We start from the raw sequence: 22,479 nt of genomic DNA on the forward strand, positions 1-22,479 counted from the left end.
TGTCTTCTACTCACTATAAAATGAGGTCAATTATATTTTCCTCTTAGGGGTGTTCTAAGGACAACTGCTATTTTGCCTGCACATAGCGGGTACTAGGTAGTGTAAGTATCCTTCCTCACGCCATCTGGTACTGAACGTTATTAGAGGGCACAGAGCTTGTACTCTGTGAAATAGCAAGGCTACCTTTCCAGGTAACCATCAGAATGACCTTCCTCTCAGAAATGAGGAATGTTGATAAGGCACCAAAGCCAGGAGATCCTGCATCTCAACAAATAAAGGAGTGAATACTCACTAGAATCTTTCAAGCACAGCTTTTTTTCTCCTCGTTATTGAACACATTATATCTGTTTAACAACTGACTAATTTTTTTCATGGTATTATTCAACTTTTTAAAAATTGAAATGTAATTGATATATAACATTATATTAGTTTCAGGTGCACAACATGATTTGATCTATGTCTATATTGTGAAATAATCATCACAATAAATCTAGTTAACATCCATCACCACACAGTTTCCAGTTTTTTTCTTCGGATGGGAACTTTTAATATCTACTCTCTTAGTAACTTTCACCTATGCAATAAAGTATTATTAAGTATAGTTACCATGCTGTACATTGCATCTCTATTACTTACTTATTTATTTATTTATTTATTATTTTTTTTTTTTTTCATTTAAGACAGGGAATACTTTATTCAAACCCTTCAGAGAAGTGGACTAGCTGGGTCTGTAACAAAGCTTCATGTTTTAAAGCATAGGCCAGTAATTGTATGAGTATACACTGCTACATACAAGTTAACTGATCAGACCACAACTTTTCATGTTTGAAACAGAATAAGCTTCCCTGTAAAAGCAGCACCGTTGACGTTTTAACTTTAGTATTCCTCTCCTTCTTCCTCACCCTCTCCTTCAACAGAATCCACACCAACCTCCTCATAATCCTTCTCTAGGGCAGCCATGTCCTCACGGGCCTCAGAAAACTCTCCTTCCTCCATGCCCTCACCCACGTACCAGTGGACAAAAGCACGCTTGGCGTACATCAGGTCAAACTTGTGATCCAGGCGAGCCCAGGCCTCAGCAATAGCTGTGGTGTTGCTCAGCATGCACACAGCTCGCTGTACTTTGGCCAGGTCTCCACCAGGCACCACAGTGGGAGGCTGGTAATTAATGCCAACTTTGAAGCCAGTGGGGCACCAGTCCACAAACTGGATGGTACGCTTGGTCTTGATGGTGGCAATGGCAGCATTGACATCTTTGGGAACCACATCACCACGGTACAACAGGCAGCAAGCCATGTATTTACTGTGGCGAGGGTCACATTTCACCATCTGGTTTGCTGGCTCAAAGCACGCATTGGTGATCTCTGCTACAGAAAGCTGTTCATGGTAGGCTTTCTCAGCAGAGATGACAGGAGCATATGTGGCAAGAGGGAAGTGGATGCGGGGATAGGGCACCAGGTTGGTCTGGAATTCAGTCAGATCGACATTCAGGGCTCCATCAAACCTGAGGGAAGCAGTGATGGAGAACACAATTTGACCTATCAACCTATTCAGGTTAGTGTAGGTTGGGCGCTCAATATCGAGGTTTCTACGACAGATGTCATAGATGGCCTCATTGTCAACCATGAAGGCACAATCAGAGTGCTCCAGGGTGGTGTGGGTGGTGAGGATGGAGTTGTAGGGTTCAACTACAGCTGTAGAAACCTGGGGGGCTGGGTAAATGGAGAACTCCAGCTTGGACTTCTTGCCATAATCGACAGAGAGACGCTCCATCAGCAGGGAGGTGAACCCAGAACCAGTTCCCCCACCAAAGCTGTGGAAAACCAAGAAGCCCTGAAGACCTGTGCACTGGTCAGCCAGTTTCCGAATTCGGTCCAGGACAAGGTCAATGATCTCCTTGCCAATGGTGTAGTGTCCACGGGCATAGTTATTGGCAGCATCTTCCTTGCCTGTGATCAGCTGCTCAAGGTGGAAGAGCTGGCGGTAGGTACCAGTGCGAACTTCATCAATGACTGTGGGTTCCAGGTCTACAAACACTGCCCTGGGCACGTGCTTGCCAGCACCTGTCTCACTGAAGAAGGTGTTGAAGGAGTCATCTCCCCCACCAATGGTCTTGTCACTTGGCATCTGGCCATCAGGCTGGATGCCATGTTCTAGGCAGTAGAGCTCCCAGCAGGCGTTGCCAATCTGGACACCAGCCTGGCCAACGTGGATGGAGATACATTCACGCATGGTTGCTGCTTTGCGGCTGCCTAATGGATGACGGAGAGGAAGAAGAGAGGTTGTTGCTTCTTACAGCGCGACTCTTAAGCGGTCGATGTAAGAGAACCTGCCTACTTATTTATTTTATAATTAACCTCCTTCACCCATTTTTCCCAGTCCCTACCCCCTGCCTCTGGTAACCACCAATCTGTTCTCTGTATCTGAGAGTTCAATTTTTTTTTTTAAGATTCTACATATAACTGAGATCATACAGTATTAACCTTTCTCTGTCTGACTTTTTGCACTTAGCACAATGCCCTCAAGATTCATCCATGTTGTTGAAAATGGCAAGATTTTCTTCTTTTCGTGGCTGAATAATATTTGCATGTGTGTGTGCATTTTCTTTATCCACTCATCCATCAAAGGACACTTAGGTTGTTTTCTCATCTTGGCCATTATAAATAATGCTTCAGTGAACATGGGAGTGAAGATATTTTTTGACTTAATGTTTTTGTTTCCTGTGGATAAATACCCAGAGGTGGAATTGCCAGGTCATATGGTAGTACTATTTTAAAACTTTTGAGGACCTACATACTGTTCTTTCTAATGGCTGCACCAATTTACATCCCTACCACCTGTGTACAGGGTTCTCTTTTTCTCCACATCCTCACTGACACTTGTTATTTCTTATATTTTTGATAATAGCCATTCTGACAGGTGTGAGGTGATACCTCATTGTGGTTTTGATTTGCATTTCCCTGATGATCAGTGGTGTTGAGCACCTTTTCGTGTACCTCTTGGCCATCTGGAAATCTTCTTTGGAAAAATGTCTATTCAGATCCTCTGCCATTTTTTAACTGGATTTTTTTTGCTATTGAGTTGTTTGAGTTATTTTTAATACCTAAAGCATAAATAAAAAAGTTTTTTTAAAAACTAGTAGAAAATGAGTAAAGCCAGAAAAACTGATTTTAAGGCTGTGGCTTAAACAACTGGTGTAAAAGTGAAAGGTAAGCCAGCTGTTTCACCTGTGTAATGCAGCCCACTCTGGGGAGTCTGGCTTTCCAATGGCAAGAAGAAGAATCTAGTAAGTCAGTGAGGTTTGTTGTAGGGGTACGTGGAAAGATAGGAAGACAGGACCCTTGGCCCCTCAGCCAAGCTTCAAGGAGATGGATCCGTGCTTTGGGGAATGGAAGACTGCCAGCAATAGGCTTTTGGGGCTTCCTACTTAAGAGTTTTGCCATTACACTGTCTGGGCATCTCTCTGCCTGTTTCTCCTGTTCCTGCTGCTCTTGACTGACTTTGATGCCTTGTGGTCAAATGCCCCAAGAGAGCCATTCTTTCTGATTCGCCCCTCACCATGTAGCATAGGCTGCCCCTCTTTCACAAGGCTTTTGTGAGGTCATTTTGTAGGTCACTGAACAGCCTATAGACTGGCTTCTTTGGGGGCAGTTGCCCACATTGGACCAATCAACTTGGCCAGGATGATGAGCTGTGTGGCCCACTTATGGACTGTGGATATGAAAGACACTCAGAGTGTGATCGCTTGTCTGTTTGCTCATGAACTGGCAAAAACATTTGTCATGCAGAGCTCGGGGAACAAAAGGTCATTTATCTGTCAAATGAAAGATTTTGGAGGTTGTGAAAAGCAAAGTCTATTTTATTTCCCCTCAAAATGTATTTGATATCTCTCAGTGATTCCATCGCCCTCTCTTCCAATCAGCCATACTGGACTTTATCTTCTATAAACACCTTGCTCTCACCCCTTCCCCCTTCTCTCTCTCTCTCTCTCTCTCTCTCTCTCTCTCTCTCTCTCTCTCTCTCTCTGTTTCCCTCCCAGGCTGACAAATATGTAGTTTCCTCTGTCTGAAACACTTTCCACACCTTCCCAACCAGATAAAATATCTTACACGTTCCTTGGAGATGTTTTCTCAGACTCCCAGATTAGTTTCCCTTTTATAAGCTCCAGTGCTACCCTGTACTTCTTCTTTCATAAAAATTTATAATTATTTGTTTAATATCTGTCTTTCCTGTTGACTGAAGCTCAACGAAGGCAGGAATTTTTCTTGTCACTGCTTTTTCTTCAATATCTGGTCTAGCTCCTAATGTTCAGTGAAACATAATTATTCATGTAATGAATGAGCTTTTGTTATCATGTTATCTGGACAGAATGGTTCTCATTTAAGAAAACTGTATGCACCCCAGTAATCTCAATGTGGAGCAGATAGAAAATAACATGGTTTAGAGTTGCATCACTCTAGAAAAATTGATCTATCTAGACCAGTGGGAAGCTTTCTAGGTCCGGCCTTGGGAAATGACTCAGGATAGTCCTTGGCTGGCAGGCGGGCTGGGAGGGGCCAGGACCTGTGGTGGATCAAGTAACAAGCAAGTGGGTGACAGTCCTTCACCTGCACACCACCCACCTCTGACTTTCCACCTCACCCCCAGCCTGCCTCGGAGGAGCTGCTCCAGGGCCACACTGGAACAGCAAACATGGGATTTTGTTTGCTGACTTGACTAAGCAACAAGTCCTCGCTCTGACCTTTTCCCCACACAGTAATTAAGGGAAAGGGTGCATTTAAAGTGGAATTGCACCAGCTTCCCATAAATATTGCCACGCTTTAAAGGGAACACCTTGGCTGAGGATCACTGCCTGGAAAGGGTGAGGACATCTATGCCAGCCCCACCCTTAGCATTTTTCCCCTAGCACGGGTGTAAGGGCCAGCCCAGGCCAGTCCCTGGGGGCCCTGCAGGGGCAAGGGGCTAGGCCACCACTCAGGCTTGTGCTGTCTGGCACCTTTGTTGAAGACACCAGAGAGCCCTCCAGTTGTCTGAGCTGATGGCAAGCTGAGATGGGCAAAGAACTAAGGAAGCAGGACTCAGCCACAGAGCAGGGCGTCCTGGGCACTCGGGACATCGTTGGAGAGAGAAGAGCAGTCCTGGCAGCCCCACGGCAGCTCTCGCAAGGTCCAGTCATTCCCTGAGATTATCATCAGGCCAGAATTTGTCCTTCATCACAATGACTCAGCTTTTCTCTATCTCCACCTCCTTTACTTCTTATCCTGCCGACTCATTCTCTGTGCTACCTTCCTCTCTGCCTCCAGCTTTTGCTGCCTCTTCTCTGTGGCCCCTTTCTTTAATCCTACCCTACCATCAGCTCCCCTTTCTGTGTCTCACAACCTCCTCAACAGTGGGCCTGGTGAGTTCAGCCTGTGACCATGATGAAGCCCTCACAGGCCATTACCCAAGCAATGGGAGGCTGCCACTGGGGTAGGGCCCAATTTCTGGCTTAATCAGCTGTGACTGAAGCCACACATGCAGAGTCACATGGTAGTAACCGTTCCTTCATTGGACGAATGTGCAGGACTCTGTTCTAGTATGGAGAATACAGCAGCGAAATCAACACGACACAGCCTCTGCCAACAGCAACTACATACACACTCTATTGGAGGCTGAGAGGTCTGGCAAGAACCAAATGAAAAAGGAAAACATAAGACAGTAGATAAATGTGATGGAGAAAAGCACAGCCAGATTGGTGTTTGTATAGGGAGTGCCTGGGGCAGGGGTATGTCAAACAAGATGGTCCTGGAAGTCTAAATGAGAGAGTGACATTTGTGTCATTAAGAACATAATGAAGGAGAGAAGGCCGAGAAGGAAGCCTGGCAGGGCTCTGCCGTGGTAGACATGACAAGCTTCTGGACACGTGGCCTTGTCACTTGTACTGGCATGGTCAGCACCAAGGATCGTGAGGAAGCCTGCCCTGTAGGGCCTCTTGGACAAGAGAAAGATGCCTTCATAAGGAACATAGTGCCGTACATGATGCTTGATTAAGTCAAGAAGGACCAGAGCCCAAGAGGCATTTCAGGAAGGAACCAGAGCACAGGCACCCACTCTGTGTCTGCATCTATCCCTGTTGTCCCAAAGTCTTACCACTGGAACAAGGGTGCCTGGAACTTCCAATTAGGAATGACCTAATGCAGTGGGTGTTAGGGTGCATCAGAATCACTTGGGGGGCTGGTTAAAGCAGATTGCATTCCTCATCCTCAGCAGTTCTGGTTTATTCATTCTGGAGTGGGCCCAGCAATTAGCAAATTAGCATCTCTAACTTTCCCAGGTGATGCTCCCTCATCCACAAACTGAACTCACTGACACTCTAATTACTCCCAGCCCCGCCCATTTGGTCCCAGCTCTGCCCTCCCTCCGAGATGCCCGGCTTCCTCTGCCATTTTCCTCTCGGAGTCCAGCGGGGAGCCCGTTCCTCCAGAAAAGCTGCACCGACTCTCCAAGGCAGAAGTCTTGGTGCCCTCCTCTGAGCGTTTCCCCCTTAGGTTCTCACCCCGTCTACTTGCTAAACTCAATCTGCCTTTCAGGATTGTAAGCCCTTGAGGACGGTTTCTCCAGTTCCTGCTCTCCGGTGTGTGTTAAACACAACTGAGACCCCTCATGTGTTCCCTGACATTTGTGAGGGGAAGGCCCGGCTGCGAAAGAGCTCCCTCCAGCTCCTCGCCATCCAAAGCCCGTCTCACTCAAGCTCCTCGGACCCCAGGAACTTCCTGGTTCCAGCAGGTCCAGGCGCACTATTGTAATGACATCTAGCCATCAAGGTAGTTGGAATTCTTTCTCTGACAAAGTAATATGCGGTTTAACATTTTAAAGGTACTATTTTACTAAGAAGCTCAAATAAGCAAAATCAAGCACCAGAATGGCAATGCATGATACGTCAGTCAGAGGGTCAGGAGACCCAGTGTTTCAACCTTGCTTCTGCCCTAGCTGAGTGGTCTTGGGAAAGTACTGGTTCCTTCATCTGTCAAGGGAGGGAACTGGACTGAATGATTTCTAAGGTCCTTTCCAGCTCTCAGATTCCAAGATTACAGAATCTAGGTTCATCTAGATGTTAAGCTAAGATACCTAGACTTCTAGCGTGAGACTGCCAGGTCTGGTGAGAAATTTGCTTTTCTTACAATTGTTTCCTAGTTTTAGCTCTGCATCTGGAGTCATAGGCAACTCCCTAAAGATTCCAGGTGAGTCGAGTGACCTGATCGAGGTACCTGCAGAAGGAACTGGTGGAATGAATGTGTAACACAGAGAAAACGCATAGATAAGGGTTTGACTCTTAGTAGCACCACTGTGTGACTTTCAGCAAATTATTTCACTTCTCTGAGCCTCATCTGTAAAGTGGGGAAATCCTTATAGTATTACTATGAGAGGTAACAGAAAATAGTTACCAGCAAGTACCTAACATAGCACAGATGTTCAGCAAGTGTTAGCTTTCTGGGGCTCCCTCTGGATCCTTTCAGTCCATCTCTGCTGTCAATCTGGCCCCTAATTGAGAAAGACATTTTGAACTCTGAACCATCAAGTCTTTCTGAGGAGCTTCTGGTTAATCCTATGTCCTTGCTGGTCACTTATTCATTCAACCCATGTTTATTGAGCTTTTACTGGGTACCAGATATGGTTAAAAGAATACATACAGATAACTCAGACATAGTCCCTGTCCTCAAGGAACAGGAGCTATGCTTTAGTGAGGGATATAGACAAATCAACAACTAAATATGGTGAGATAAATACGGTGGGTCTAAGCACATAGGAGAGGTCAGAGGAGACTTTCTGGACCATATTGATTTTGTAAAGGTAAGGAAGATTGGCCTGGCTGAAAGATGACAAGGAAGAGAATTCTGGGAAGAGGAAACAATGAATCTGGAGAGGTGATCAGGATCATATCACCAAAGGTCTTTGTCTCACAATATGGAGTTTAGTCTTCAACTTAGGAGCAATTCAGAGGACTACAGGGTTTAAGCAGGGGAGTGGCAGGATTAGCATTGTATTTATAAAGACCACTCTTGCTGCTGTATAGGGATATGATGAATGGGAGGTAGGGGATGCTGGCAAAACTAGAAGAATGGAGAGTAGTCCAGACAGCACTCAGCTGACCCAAAATGATGGGAGCTGAAAGTGGTGACAGTGGAGAGAAGTGGAGGAATTTGAGAGGCGTGTACAGGATTCCATCAATAAGACTCAGCAATGAACTGAATGACAAAGAGACAGAGAGGGAGGAATCAAGAATAATGATATTTCTGCCCTGGTCACGCAAATGGATACTGATATCATTAACTGAGATGGAGACCATGGGAGAGAAGGAGCAGACTTGGGGTGCAGCTGAGGGATGACATCAGTTTTAGGAGAGAGAGGGCACGTAAGGCGGGGGGGAAGAATTGTTAAAGGTGGGGGATACCAGGCCCTCTCTACAGATTACTGAGAAAGAACCAATTGAGGAAAAGGTTAAGGACAGAGAAAAAAAGAGGGTCAATAATCAGTGGCATGAAGGCAGGGGACCTCAAGCACAGTGGGAAGATGACAGCGGTGAGGCCATCTTGGCTCTTGGGCTGGAAGGAAGGAGGCAACCGCAGATGTGCAAGCACCTCTGGTCTTTCTGGCTCCAGGAATCATGCCCTTCCCCTCACTGTGGGTCTCTGATCTATGCAGTTGATCCTCATTGTGTCCCTCAACCAGCTGGTAATTTAGTGAGACCACCTTGAACAAACAGTAGGCCTTGGAGAAGTGACTGTCTGTGCTTCAGTTTTCTCATCTGTAAAATGGAGGCAGAAAACCTCAAAAGGTTGTGAGGATTCAGAGAAAACATGCGTGAACGTGCTCAGAATAGTGCCTAGCACGCAGGACGCTGCCTACACCATTAGCCAGTCTCCCTCTGAGGCTGTGGGGCTGTGCGGACAGACACCACACCAGATCAGAGCAGGCTCTGTGTTTTTCACCCCCTTTCAAAGCCAGAACTCCTTTTTCAACTGTCTGTTAAATTCCTATTTCCAATTTTCTGTTCATTTGCAAATTCATTTCCATAGCTTATGATACCCTCTGGTAGCCTCTTTGAACTTGAATCCTATCATTCTCAAATATGTTCTCATTTTCTGTTGAATCTTTTTTACTGCGATAATCCTGTGTTTGAAGCACTAAATGTAGTGGCTTCTTACAGTTATTGAAGGGTTTCACTCTGTCCCCAGTGAACTCTTAAGCTCTTGGGGTGCCTCTATTTCTCCTTCATACACATTTTATCTTGTATTTGCTCTCTGCAGCCAGACTTCAAAGTCATGAGTATTTGTGGAATGATCAATGGTTGGTTAAATAGTTTGACTTGTAGGTTTGTCCTCCCCAGGGAGGCCTCTTTATTTATTTTTATTTTTTTATGTTTTTAAATTGTATCCATTTTAGCTTTTAGGTTCTCCCTCAGTAGAAATTCCAGCCACTTCTGTCTTGTGCCTGTCATTTGCTCTAGGCCAGCAGTCCTATCGGCCACTGTGGTACCTAGTGCCCAGCCCTAGGCCCATGCAGGGTGGGTAGCCAAGGATGGTGGAGTCCTGGAAGCTCTAAGCCCTCTGTCCCATCGTGGGCCTTCAGGAGCCAGTGAGAAGCAGAAAGCAGAAGAAAGTTCCATTGGGATGGGAAGAGCCATCCTCATTTAATATTTAGTCTTTAAATTTAATAACATTTCAAGTATTTATTTGCTAACAGCCCATTTTTGATTCAAGGGCACAGTGATGAAATTGAAAGGGTCTGACCTCTCAGCCTTCCTGCAAGTGGGTGACCAGATAATGTCATTCCTGGCTTAAAACTCCCATCACTTCCCATTTCCTATAGAAGGAAATCCAAAGCTGTGCACAAGCGGCCCTGTCTCCAACTTCAGACTCTACCCGGCCTTGCAGTCTCCAGCCACACCTGCATGAGGCTTCTGCGTTCTCTGGGGTCACTGCCTGGGAAACTTCCCCTTCTTGGGGAAAGTGTGTGTGAAACAGAACATCTCACTGCTTCTCTTTCTCAGAGAATCCCCACATGATATATTTACCTTGCAGGATTTTGTAAGATGCATTGCTACCAATCATTGCTGCTGTTTATTGAGTGCCTCCCACCTTGCTAAGGGTTTATCGTGCATTCTCTCATTTTATCCTCACCATGACTTTAGGAGCTGGTACTCATGAGCGGATACTTAAGACCGACATCACTCACAGTAAAGGTGGAACCACAATTTGAATTTTATCTACCACCCTCCCTATCTCTCCACTGAGTGCCTAACTAACGGATGCTTTTCTGGTCCAATAAAAAATGTTCTGTTCCACCCCCACCCCAAATAACTGAAGCACGTTCATTCATTCGCTTAATCCAGGTATTTGCATTTTTAAGCAGAGTTTTGTTTTGCTCTTTGTTTTTGTTTTTTTTCATCATCTGGTTCCATGTTGCTCAGGAGCTGCCAGAAGAGGGATTGGGGACAGGAGGCTGGGACTGCATTCCTCAGACCACCTCAGATAGACTCCCTCCATGACTCAAGCCTCCCTGCCCAGCAGACCCCCCGCAGCTTCCTGCCTCCATCTGCAAGGCTACAGGCAGCCCTGCCATGCAGGCTGGTAGAGCTGCCTGGAAATGAAACTCTCTTGGTCCTTCAAGGGAACATTGTCTCTTTTGTTGCTGCAGAATTTCTAGGTTCCCCCCGCTTCACGAGGGAACAAACAGGCTTGGTGGTGGAGTTCATGGAGGAGAGAGACGTGTGCATGACCAATTACCCGGACTTTGTACAGTCCCATTTCGAGCCTGTCCACTTAAATATCTTTTTCCTGATAAGCTCAGACGCTGCCACAAGCTGCCTGTATGGCCTGCTTCCAGTGGAGCAGAAGGTGGAGGAGAGCTGCAGCTTGCAGGGTGCTGTGGCTTGTGGGGCAGATGCCAGGAAGTGATGTTCACCATTCACTACACGGTTTAACCCCATCTGCCCTGGTGTTGCTGTGGGGATTGGGGGATTGGCATGCTCAGGGGAGCCAGAGCCCCTCCACGCGAGGCCACCATCCTTCTGTAATGGTTCCCCTGCTCCCCATGCTATGCATGTCTCCCCTGAAAATTCCCTTCATTTATGAACAAACTTTTTTTTAAGTTAGAGAAAGACCAAATAGTTTTTTTGTTTTTTGTTTTTTAAATTAAAAAGGCCTCTTAGGGCAGGTAAGTGTGCGATTTTCCTATATGCAAATTAGAATGAGTTGTACAAAAGCAGGTCCCATTTAGCACTTGGCTAAGAACTTTGCCTCCATTATCTGCTTTGCCTTTCCCACAGCCCATGAAGCAGGGAGTGCTGGACAGAGGAGGGGCAGTGGCTTGAGAAATGCAGGGACTTGCCCAGGGTCACATGGCTGTAATCAGCATAAATGCTACTGTGGATTTGCCCTGGCAAAAGACCTCACCAAGAGTGATGTCTTGGCAAATATGGAGAGGACTTGTGACTCTGATAATGATCAGCTTCTGCTGGGAAGTGTGCCTAAAAGGAATGCTAAAAACAGAGAAACCTGCCTGCCTTCTTAACCTGAGGTCATTCATTCACTCATTCATTCATTCATTAAACAAGCACACACACTTAACACTATGCCAGCATGTTCTAGGTGCTAGGAATGAGACACAGTTCTTCTGACCAAATAATGGGCTGTCGTTGTGTAAAAGGTGTGAAACACTGTGAATGCCAGATTCAGCAAAACCTTCCCTGATGGATCTAACTTGTTCTTGTTCCTAAAATCTCATACCCTGATTTTTGCTTTAACAATGTCTTTATTCCTATGGCCTTCGGACTTTGATTGGCAAATGTTTATTTTGTTACTAATCCTTTCCATGCCTCCTTAACCCATATAGACTGTGAACTTCTTGAGAGTAGAGGTTCTGCACTTATCAGCCACTCAGTAAATATGCTCCGATGTCATGCAAATCATTTCTGAGTCCTAATAATTTCCTTTTTCCCTATTGAATCAAAGACTTCACACTTCAGCAAATCATTAATTTAATTTTTAAGCACTGAGTTGCATGCTCTCAGTTTTCCTATCACTTTTTTTCTCTTGGATCTGAATCCAGGCTGTGAGTTTATATGTGTAGAGTAACAATACATAAGATAATTGGAAATTAAGCTCTTAAGTCTCCTGTTGCTGCAAACCTGGGGAAATTAGAAATGCTTTGCAGAGACACCTTAGCTTTAGAAACCTGTTTCCAAACTCTGTGTGCTCTCTCTCTCTACTCCCCCATCCCCTTCTTTCTCTTGCAGCCTCTCAGATCACAGTACGATTTTTCCAAATTCATATAGTCCCTTCTGGGCTATGAGGGAGGTCATTGTCCCCTGCCTATTGTTTTTAGGGTTCCCAGGCCCTTGCTGTGTTCTCATTTAAACCCAACAGTTGTTAAAAACTTCCTAAAGCTAGAGAAGAAGGAAAAGCCATAGGAACTAAACCAGCTGCCAGGCTGATAATAGCACAGAACCAAATGGGGCCAGACATGGGGGCAGGAAAGGCAGAGGTGAAATGGTAAGTAAAAGAGTTCCTTTCCCCCTGGGCCACAGGAGCCATGCCCATCTTGGCTGTCCTCCAGCCTGATGTGACCTTGGAGCTGTACCTGTGGAGCAAGGGAGGAGCCCTGTGTTTCCCTAAGCAGTATCTGGTACCTGGCCAGGAGGCCCAGCACCCTACTGGCATCACAGATGGCTCTGATGGGCTCCTCACGCACTTGATTCCTGGTCAAGACTGGCCTGGCCCCAGAAGAAGACCCTGGGAGCAGTTCCTGGGAGGGAACCTTTGGGGGTAAACGGTGGGGGCGGGGGGATAGGGAAGCCTTCGCTCCTTCCCAGGATGGCTCTCAGGAAAGGTATAACTACAGTTCACCTGTACCAAAGTCTCGGTCCACCTGTCCAGCTACCTGGTGTAGAATTCATACCCCCATACTCTTTCCAGTCCAGAAAACCCCTGTGAGGAGGAAGAAGTGTCCTTTGAGAGGGTGAGATTTAAGCCTGTAAGGCAGTCCAGTGTGCGGGTGCCACTCAGAAGATAGCAGGGCGTAGAGAAACACAGCAGGACTCAGCAAGGGCTAAGTCTGCTTGCATAGGTGAGTTAGAGAACCTGAAGCACCAGGTACCCCCTGGACACCTCATGAGGCAGGCAGAAGTAGGGGAGGAAAAGTTTGTGAGGCAGCAGCAGGCAGAGCATGTAGCCCAGAGCAGCGGGGCGGGGTCTGCGGGCTCTGGCTGAGCTGGGGCTTGTGTGTCATGTAAAGAGGCAGCCTCTGACCCTCCAGGCTCATCGCTGCTGCATGGGAACGTGGGCCCCACATGCCAGGCTTTTGTTCTTTTTTTTTTATTGTGTTATATTTTAGGAGAAGGAAGAAACTAATCAGCTTTTTATATGTTGTCAACTAATTGAATAAAACACTGTGTGGGCCTGCAGAGTACAAGCTAAGTAAAGCATCTGTGGGCCCCATTTGATTACTAGGGAATAGTGAAGAAAGAGTCTACCCAAGGCCGTATCTGCTTCCAGGAGCAACTAAAACACTACCTTTCCCAGCTCTAACACATAACATAGCATTATTTAAACAGCAGGAGGCCCTTCTTAACAATCAAGCCAAGAGCCAAGTGCAATATTGTCAGCCTCTTTATACCTCAGATCCATATCTTGACCCTGAAAACAATTCTCTCCGTTCTTTTCCCTTTTCCTCTTTTCCTAGCTCAAAAAAACAAAAACAAAAACAAAACTAAAACTGCAAAGCTTTCCCAGGAAAAATTTTCTGGAGACACAGCACCTAATTCTAGAGGTGACCTTTGCTTCCAGGTCATTAGTCAAGAATGTTCCAGGTGGATCTCCCAAGCCAACTCTGTTTTGAACTTGGACAAAAGCCTGAATGACCTTGGGCAACTTAGCCTATCTGATTTCCTTCCTTTGCTCACTAAGAAAAACTCTTGCAGTGGAGAGAATAGCACAAAACCAATCCCTTCTTCCTCAGTTTCTTCCTCCAACAACAACAGCAACAAAAAGAATAAAGAAAAAAAAAAAGAAAAGAAAAGAAAAGAAAATTAGTGGAACAGGTCTAAAGCCCTTGAGGGCCAAGGGTCTCTAACAGACTTCTACTCAGAGCACTCCCCTCTGGGGAACTCAGGATCACCCCTGGGAAAGTGTGAAGTGGGTGCTGTTTGAATTCTTTGACTTGATCCCAACTCCTGTTACCTGGTGCTTTAGATGAGCCCTCCATACCCCAGGGACAGTTAATTGAATAAAAAGCCTGGTTATTATACTAAGTGATATGGCAACATATATGTATACATACATATGAAGAGAATATTATATACATATGAATATCACTTGTACCAAAAACTACATAATGAATTCGTGATACTTTTTTTTAAAAAGGTTCAGAATGTACTAGTGACTGGTGGTAGAGATCACATCCAGGACTTTCATGCTGAATGCCATTTAGTGTTTAGTGTTTGGAACTATCTGCTCATCCTGACTTGGAAGCAAGTTTATTTATTCAACATAAAAGGAAGTATTTGAACTCACAGACTGTGATCCTCTGCAACTTTTAAAAGCAGTAAGACTGGACAGACAACTTTTAGGACAATGAGACATATTTCTCTGTTCTGAGTACCACCTTACTATTGAAGGGGACCAAAGTTTTGCCACCCTGAAGCTGCCTTTTGGGATATTGACTTTAAGCTCTTGATTACGAAACAAAAGACTCAGAAAGAACCTTTGAGCCTCTCCCCTTTTCTGCCCAAGAGATCCAGATAGAAAAACCTGCTTCAGGAAGGCAATCTTAGAATGTTTACCAGAGCCTACTTTGAATGAAGTATGGAAACAGGAAGACTTCAGGAAATGGCCTGTTAGTTAGATAACCCCTGTGTCCCGTAAATTCTGAATTGTCCAAGGATTTGCCTGCCACGTGTGTTCCACTCTTCTTCAATGACCAGTAAATTGCCCATTCTCACTTCTGAAATCCCCATTTTCTCCTTTGTCCAAAATGTCATACATACCCAATGTTACCTCCCATCTTTGGAATTTTCATGCTTACATGAATTCTCTATGTGCATGTATTGCAAATTTAATTTTTCTCCTATTAATCTGTCTCTGTTAATTGGATTATTAGCCCAGCTAGAAGAAAAAAACTAAATAACTGAATGAAGAAGGCAATAGTAACGAATTTTAAGGAAAAATGGCTCGTTTTTATCATTTAACTATATTATTTATATTAACTAAAATTTATGTCCTTTATAATGTTGATCTCCTATATAGTTATAATTGTTTAGTTAAAATAGTGTGAGGGCTAAAAAAATACTTTTTCTCCTGCCTTCTAACTTCTTCTAGCTGGGCTAATAATGAACTACTCTTTAATGAAACTAAACATATAAACAATGTTTTTGTGAATATCACAATATTGCCTTAGTGAATAAAATAACTTACCCCATCCCACTGTTACTACTTTGCCTAGGTTATATAGACTGAGCTGGCCTTCTGTAATAACAGATTTGCACACACACAAAAATGTAGGGCAAGAACAAAATGGAACTATAAACTACTGTAGGGCATAGCACATCGTTTATATTCTTTTTTTTTTTTTTTCTATCCCTCCATGACATTTACAAAGGTGATCTCAGAGAAATTGTTGAATCTGCAGAAAAACTGAACGGAGAAGTCCAGCAGATGCTTTAGTGTATGATGCATGAGAATTAGAATCAAACAACAGGCAGGCCGAAAGGCTGTCTGCAAGCTGCACCCCCAGCTGTTCCCTTCAGGGCAGAGGGCACAGCAAGTCAATCCTGCATCTCACCCCAGTTCACTTGCTGTAGTGCAGCTCCTTTCACAAATACACTCTTTTCAGGGCACTGTTTCACTATGGTTCCCAACTCATCCCCTCTCTAAGGAGTGGAATGATGATCTTAAAGCCCCTCTTGGCTTCTTCTTTTCTCCCAAGCAGGTAATCATTGATCACTTCCCTCTGGATCCTCCCCTAATACATCCTTGCATTCATCACTTAGAAGCTGTTCGTGGAGGAAGGACATGGCAGAGGGAATTCCACTCCTGCTCTCTTCTGAGCCATTGATAGAAACCAGCATTACACTGCCCCAGACAGTGTTTTGTGGATGCTCAATGCCTCCCATGACCCCTAGATTTTTTCTTTTTCTATTCTTAGGTGTAACTCATTATTTGTCTACCTTTATTTATGCAGCCTGGGTTTGACCCTTCTTTTTTGTCTTGGTCCCTAGACAGTGGAACAACTAGAACATGTTGATGTAAGTTTTGCCCCCTGCTGTTGTTCCTGGAGCTGGAGTCAGTATGACCGGCTGTTGCTACAGGGTTCTTCTCCAGCTGGATGCATTCTCACCATGTGGTCCTGTCTACAATGGGCAGCTCCTAGAGAAGACAAACCCATGTTTCATGAGACTCTCTCAGGAAGTTAAACTGGTTGGCTGGATGGAGTGAACGACCTTTCATTGAAAGCACATAAGTGTCAGAACATGGAGGCAGCTAGAATGCGCACCTGGACTTTTGGTATATGCTAATCAGCCTGGCCCTGGATTTAGCTGTTCCCAGAGATATGCTGATGAATTTAGCAGTTCCCAAAGGATATGTTGATGGACTGAAACCATGCCCAGGGGAAATGGTAATGGACCTAGCCCGATATGTTAACTAACCTGGTGTGTGTGTAGTGGTGGGGGGAAACAATCAGATGTAAATGATCTACTGAATATGTTGATAAGCAAACTCACCAAAATGTGTGGTTGACAAGTATAAAAAAGATGCCAGCAGAAGTGCAGGTGGGACTCCTATGGGCCTATGAGGAGGACCGGGAGTCCCCATTCCCTGTTCCCCATTCCCCTTGCTCCTACGGGCCCTTGAGTTGGTCCGGGAGCTGCCTCTCCCCTTCCCCCTCCCCCCTTTCCCCCCTCCCCCCTCGATAAACCCATTCCCTGATCCCATAATGGTCTCTGGGTGATTTCTCAAAGCAAGGCTGCCCTAACAGTAAGTGACTTTCCAAGAGACTACTGTGTTTTTCCTTCTTAGTGATATCACAGTTACCTCTCTTCTCTCTCTGAACTCCATGCTAATGTTTACAACTGTGCTGCTGCTGTTCTTTTTGAGGTGGACGATACTGTGATGCAGGTAGTTGTTAATTTACATATAGGTAATCTGACACGGTTTAGCTCTCTGCTGCAACCAGATGCTGTTCATATGGTCATTTACCAAATATGGGATTTTACCGAACTTCTTCACACAGGGCTTGTTGGCATCAAGGGCCCAAGGAGAGGCTAGAAATTGATTTCAGGAACCCAGTTTGAACAAGGCAAGTGAGAGAGGATGCACTGTGAAATTAATTTTGGAGAGAATTGAGATTGAAGTTAATCATTCATTGGTATGACAAATATTCATTGGGTTCTTACTATGACCAATGCACAAAGCCAAGAATAAAACTGGAGAGTGGTTGAACTAGAACAACAGATGATTTACTAAGAGCTCCAAGTCATGGAGACCCAATATGAAAATTATCTGGATATACAAATTTTATATATCAATTCTTCTCTTTCCTTTTCTTTCCTTCTTTTTTTTTCAATGTTTTAAAATAGTATTCTTTCATCAGAAGCATCAGTGAAGCCTGATAGAGGCATCATAGGGGAAGAGTCAATACTGTTCAGGTATAAGATTTCAGAGGAGGAGGAGAGGGGAAGGATGACCTCTTTCCTTTGTGGCCCCTGACCACTAGATTCTGTTTTTTGTTTATTTGTTTGTTTGTTTTCTTTTCTTTAAGGGACTAAGCAACTATATCAAGAAAGGTCAACAGGAGTGGAATTCCAAGACCTCATTTTTGATTTCAAGTACTGTAAAACTGACCTCAGAGTGGATACCCCAAATTGACTGAATTCTATTAAAATTTGTTTTATCATAGAGAAGCACTAACTTAAGTAGAGCAACTAGAAACAATTCTAATAATGCTAAAATAGAATGAAGAATGAGCAAGTCACTGAAGATTTAAAACTGTTATTTGTAAATTTGTTTATAAACAAATTAGCATAGAAATCAGAAGTAAACTAAAAATGAGCTCAGATCTTCTGGCCCATGGGAGGTTTAGATTCCTTGATATATCCTTGGTAATCTTGAAAAACAATTGTGTGTGAATTGGGCCAGATTTTCAAATTTTCGATCAAATGTTTTATGACTTACTGGAAAAAAATTGCCTCTCTATAGCACTTCCAGCTAAATGCTTTCTTTCTTTTCTTTTCTTTTTTTTTTTAAAGCACCACATACAATTTCAATGAAGCATTATTTTAAGGCCCCAGTTTATGCCAATTAACAGATTTTCTGAGAAGCTATAAACTCCAGATATTTAAAAGAGCCTAATTCACCACATTTTAAAGGATACTTAAAGTTAATACTCCAGTTTGCAAAAGAAAAATTCCTAATTTTGTCCTACTTTTTTAAATTTTACTCCATGGAATGTCTTCAATTATTTCAAGAGATTGTAGAATTCGTTCTCAAAGTGAAAACAATTTAAATTCATTTTTAAATAATTTAAATAAACACTATCAGACAACATGTAACACTTGGAATGGAAAGAAGAGCCAAGGGTTTGTGAACTGTAACAATAAACACTAAGGGTTTAAAATGACAGAACATGAAGCAGCATTTTTCTGGTGACTGTCATGCCTCCCCTCCCCAACCTGACCTGAGGCTGATCAGCAGAAGGTTCCTACCTTATGCTTCAACAACACCATCCTTACTCTGCATATATGGTCTTTGTTAATAGTAAAGTTTCACAAAATATAGAATATGTAATCTGGTAAAATAACAACTCTGACACTCCAACATGCTTAGAATACAGAAATTTTAGGAAAATGAAAAGAAGTTACTATGGACTGAATGTGTGTCTCTCTAACCCCCCACAACTTCACCTTTCTCTCCCAAATTTATATGTTAAAGCCCGAATTCCCAATGTGATGGTATCTGGAAGTGGGGCTTTTGGGAAGAAATTGGGTTAAAATAGGTCCATGATGGGATTAATGTTTTTATAAAACAAAAGACATGGGATATCTCTCTGTTTCCCTCCCTGTATGCATGTAAGCATCTAAAAAGGCCATGTGAGGGCCTAATGAGTATATGGCCATCTGCAAATCAGGAAGAGGACCCTCATCAGGAACCCAGGCAAATGGAACCATGATCCTGGACTCCCCAGCCTCCAGGATTGTGAGAAACAAATGCCTATTGTTTAAGCTACTCTGTCTGGTCTATGGTATTTTGTTATAGTGGACAGAGCTGGCTGAGAAAGGAGCCTTCCCAAACCAGCTGGTTTTACTGACCTGGCTTAGAAATGATAGAGAGCAAATGATAATCTTCATATGTAATATGTAGACCCTATTTGGTTTTATTGTTGTTGTTTTTAAAGATTTTACTTACTTGTTTTTGAAAGACAGGGGAAGGGAGGGAGATAGAGAGAAATATCAATTGGCTGCCTCTCGCATGCCCCCAGTCAGGACTGGGAATTGAACTGGTTACCTTTCAGTTTATAGGACAGTGCTCAATCTACTGAGCCACACCAGCCAGGACTGGATCCTATTTGTTAATGTCATTACTTACCCAGACCCAAGTAGATCTCTACTATGATTGTCAAATCTTTATTGAGCACCTATTTATTCTGGACAAAGGTCAAATTCAAACTGCTTGAAAGTTCTCAAATCTTTAGGAAAAAAATCCTAGCTTGGAATTTTACACATGGGACATCAGTAGGCCTTCAACAGCTCTAACTTCCTTCACTGCTCTGTTGGACCCTCTGGGGTTACTTCGTTTGTTTCATATTTGGGAAGAAAGGGTGAAATCTGGGTACTTCAAGTGCTAACTTTTTTCTTTTTAATTAAGAGGACAACAGAAATAGCAACTAAGTTAGCATTTGCTAAAGTCTCAAAGGAGGATACCAATGAAGGTGCTGCCAGCGGAAGTGCGCTCTTTCACAGGATTGAGAGAAAAGCATTTCACCGACTCATGCATGGGAGATCGTGGAGTGGCACGGTTTATTCAGGTGGAAGGCTGCCCCTTTGTCCCATCTCTGTCTATTCCGCCATGGAAAAAGTCCAACCGTATCTTCAGCAAGGCCGAAATGAAGGCCAGTGTCCAGAGTTTCTGTGTCATATTAAATCTTAGTCCTAGTTAGACTGATAGGCCTCTATGGTCAAGCACCTCTGCCGGTGCCATTTTGGCTTTTACCACACATAAGCTTACCTCCTCTGGCTTCCTCCAACAATCTGGTACTGGAGGAGGAAAGGTGTTAATCCTTGGTAGAGCAATACTGTGATCCTCTGGAACTTGTGAAGCTGTAGATTCCTTGTGAAGCAAACAGGCTTATGCCCCCTGGTTGATCATGCTCAAGAATGTCCAATTCCCTGCTTTCCTCCTTATTAATAATTAGCTAACTATCTATGGTAACAAAGGTATTTGACACAGAAATTCAGAGGAGGAAACAATCAAGTCAAATTGCAAAAAAAGAAAAAAAAAAAAAATACAGGAATTGCCATCAGGACAACCTGGGTAAGAGCTTGAACCAAAGTAGTAGTGGTGATGAGAGTGTAAACAAGAGTGTAAATGGAGCTGCTTCAAAATGGAGGCAGAGCTGCCATCCAGAGGAACTGCCTTGTACATCTTACTCCTTAATTCTTTGGAATGTTAAATCTGAGCAAAACAACCTTTAGACTGGGCCTAAAGCAGCATTGTCTGCAAAGCTATTAGGAAAAACAGACATGACTATCTACTGAAAATTAAAGAGTTCTTTGGAATTAGCATCACTATGTTAACTTATTTGCACCTACAGAAATTCCTTCTTTAGTTTAACCCCCATAGAAATTCCTTCTATTCATATAATTGTCTTCATCTCCTAATCAGAACACTACTTGGTTTTCTGCCTGAATCAGTGCTTCACAAATTGCTATAAACAAAACAAAACAAAACACCTCAGACTCTTGTTTCTTTTCCCTTTGGCCTTTTATTTTTAGGTTAACAAGAGCAAAGAAGAAGAAGAGACGTTAAAAAGAGGGATATTTAAAGAACCACCAATCTTAGTGACTGACTAGATGCTAAGGAATGATCCTAGAGGAATCCAAGAAGACCGGGGTTTTGAATCTAAGGGACGGAAATGTATGTATTCAACAGGGTATGACAATCAGAGGAAAGACCCACTGGTAGATTGGGGGGGTGATGTGGAATTGGATGGCTCTGACTTTTTTGTCTATTGAATTTGAGGTGACAGTTGTGTTTATAGTATGACAAAAGGCAGGCGTTGGTGATACCTGCTTTCCTTGCTGTGGTGTTCCTTGGTTTGCTATATAGGCTCTTACACTCAGACTGAACAGATCCAGATGTGAAATTAACTCTTGACTGATAAACTGAACTGTAGCAGCTGGTTAGCTACAAAAAGAAAGAAAAAAAAGGAGAGGCTTTAAAATAAAGGGGGTCCCTACCAAAACGTTTAAGCAGTTCTTTGTGTAAGTGTGGCAATTTCTACTTAGAGAATAGACCTGTGCTGTAGCCAGGCCTCCACCCATTCCTTCAGTGAAGAGCTAGGAAAGCCAGGAGCCACTAGAAAATCCCCACCTGGAGAAGCCAGTTATCAGGAAGTGGGTCCCAGCAGCCCCTTAAGAAGCAGCTGGGTTTTGGGGTAGAAACACAATCCCTTTATCAGATAATAAGCACTTTGCTAGAAAGATATGTATGTTTGCATATCCAAATTGTTACCATCACTATATGTATTTCAATGAGGTTTTGTTTTGAAATAACATAGATTTGCCTTAATCAAGAAAATTAAATGAATCTGAACTTTAAAAACTGGAAACCAATGACCTAAGATATTACTTCTATTTTGACAATATTAACAGAATGCATGTTTATTTTTAAAAAGTATATGAAAAGCATCACGAACATAGAGAATATTAGAGAATATCACCTGGAAGCAACAAATGCCATATTTGCTTCAGGTTTTAAAAGGAAATTAAATGTTAAAGGTTTATTTGATATTTCTTGTCTACCTTCTCAGCTTCCATTCCCTTCCCTAGTTTATCAGAGGTTATTGCTATTTTGAAATTGGTATGTTTTTCCTGTGCATGTTTACTACATACATATGTCCTACTATGTATCATGTAATATTATTATTATCATGTAATTATTATTTTGTATGTTTATAATTGCACATAAATGACATCGCATTGTATTTACTATTCTCTATCTTATTTTTATATATCACAATGTGTTTATCCATTCTGCCACTGAAAGACATTTAAGCTGTTTTCAGTTTTTCCCTGGAATTAACATCCTTGTGAGATGTAGGCAGTGAGACAGACATGAACAGAATAGGAACAATAAGCCAGGTATAGAAGTTCACCAGGGCAGGAAGCCCTGGGTGCCTAGCAACTGACAATTATAACGTAGAACCTTACCCTCAGGGTGACCTTTC

The 22,479-nt window shown here is 43.4% G+C and overlaps 1 protein-coding gene across 1 annotated transcript; it reads right to left on the bottom strand.

Annotated features, from left to right (window-relative positions):
* Nucleotides 1-667: 667 nt before the first annotated feature.
* On the bottom strand, nt 668-2,327 carry LOC150008549 (tubulin alpha-1A chain-like). The gene has a single exon (XM_090276398.1). It carries the CDS (start codon nt 2,230-2,232, stop codon nt 877-879), a length of 1,356 nt encoding a protein of 451 aa, XP_090132524.1. The 5' UTR covers nt 2,233-2,327; the 3' UTR covers nt 668-876.
* Between the last annotated feature and the right edge of the window lie 20,152 nt (nt 2,328-22,479).

The sequence above is a fragment of the Furipterus horrens genome, unplaced genomic scaffold (assembly GCF_987537825.1).
Source record: "Furipterus horrens unplaced genomic scaffold, mFurHor1.1.pri manual_scaffold_5, whole genome shotgun sequence".
Taxonomy (NCBI): Eukaryota; Metazoa; Chordata; class Mammalia; order Chiroptera; family Furipteridae; genus Furipterus; species Furipterus horrens.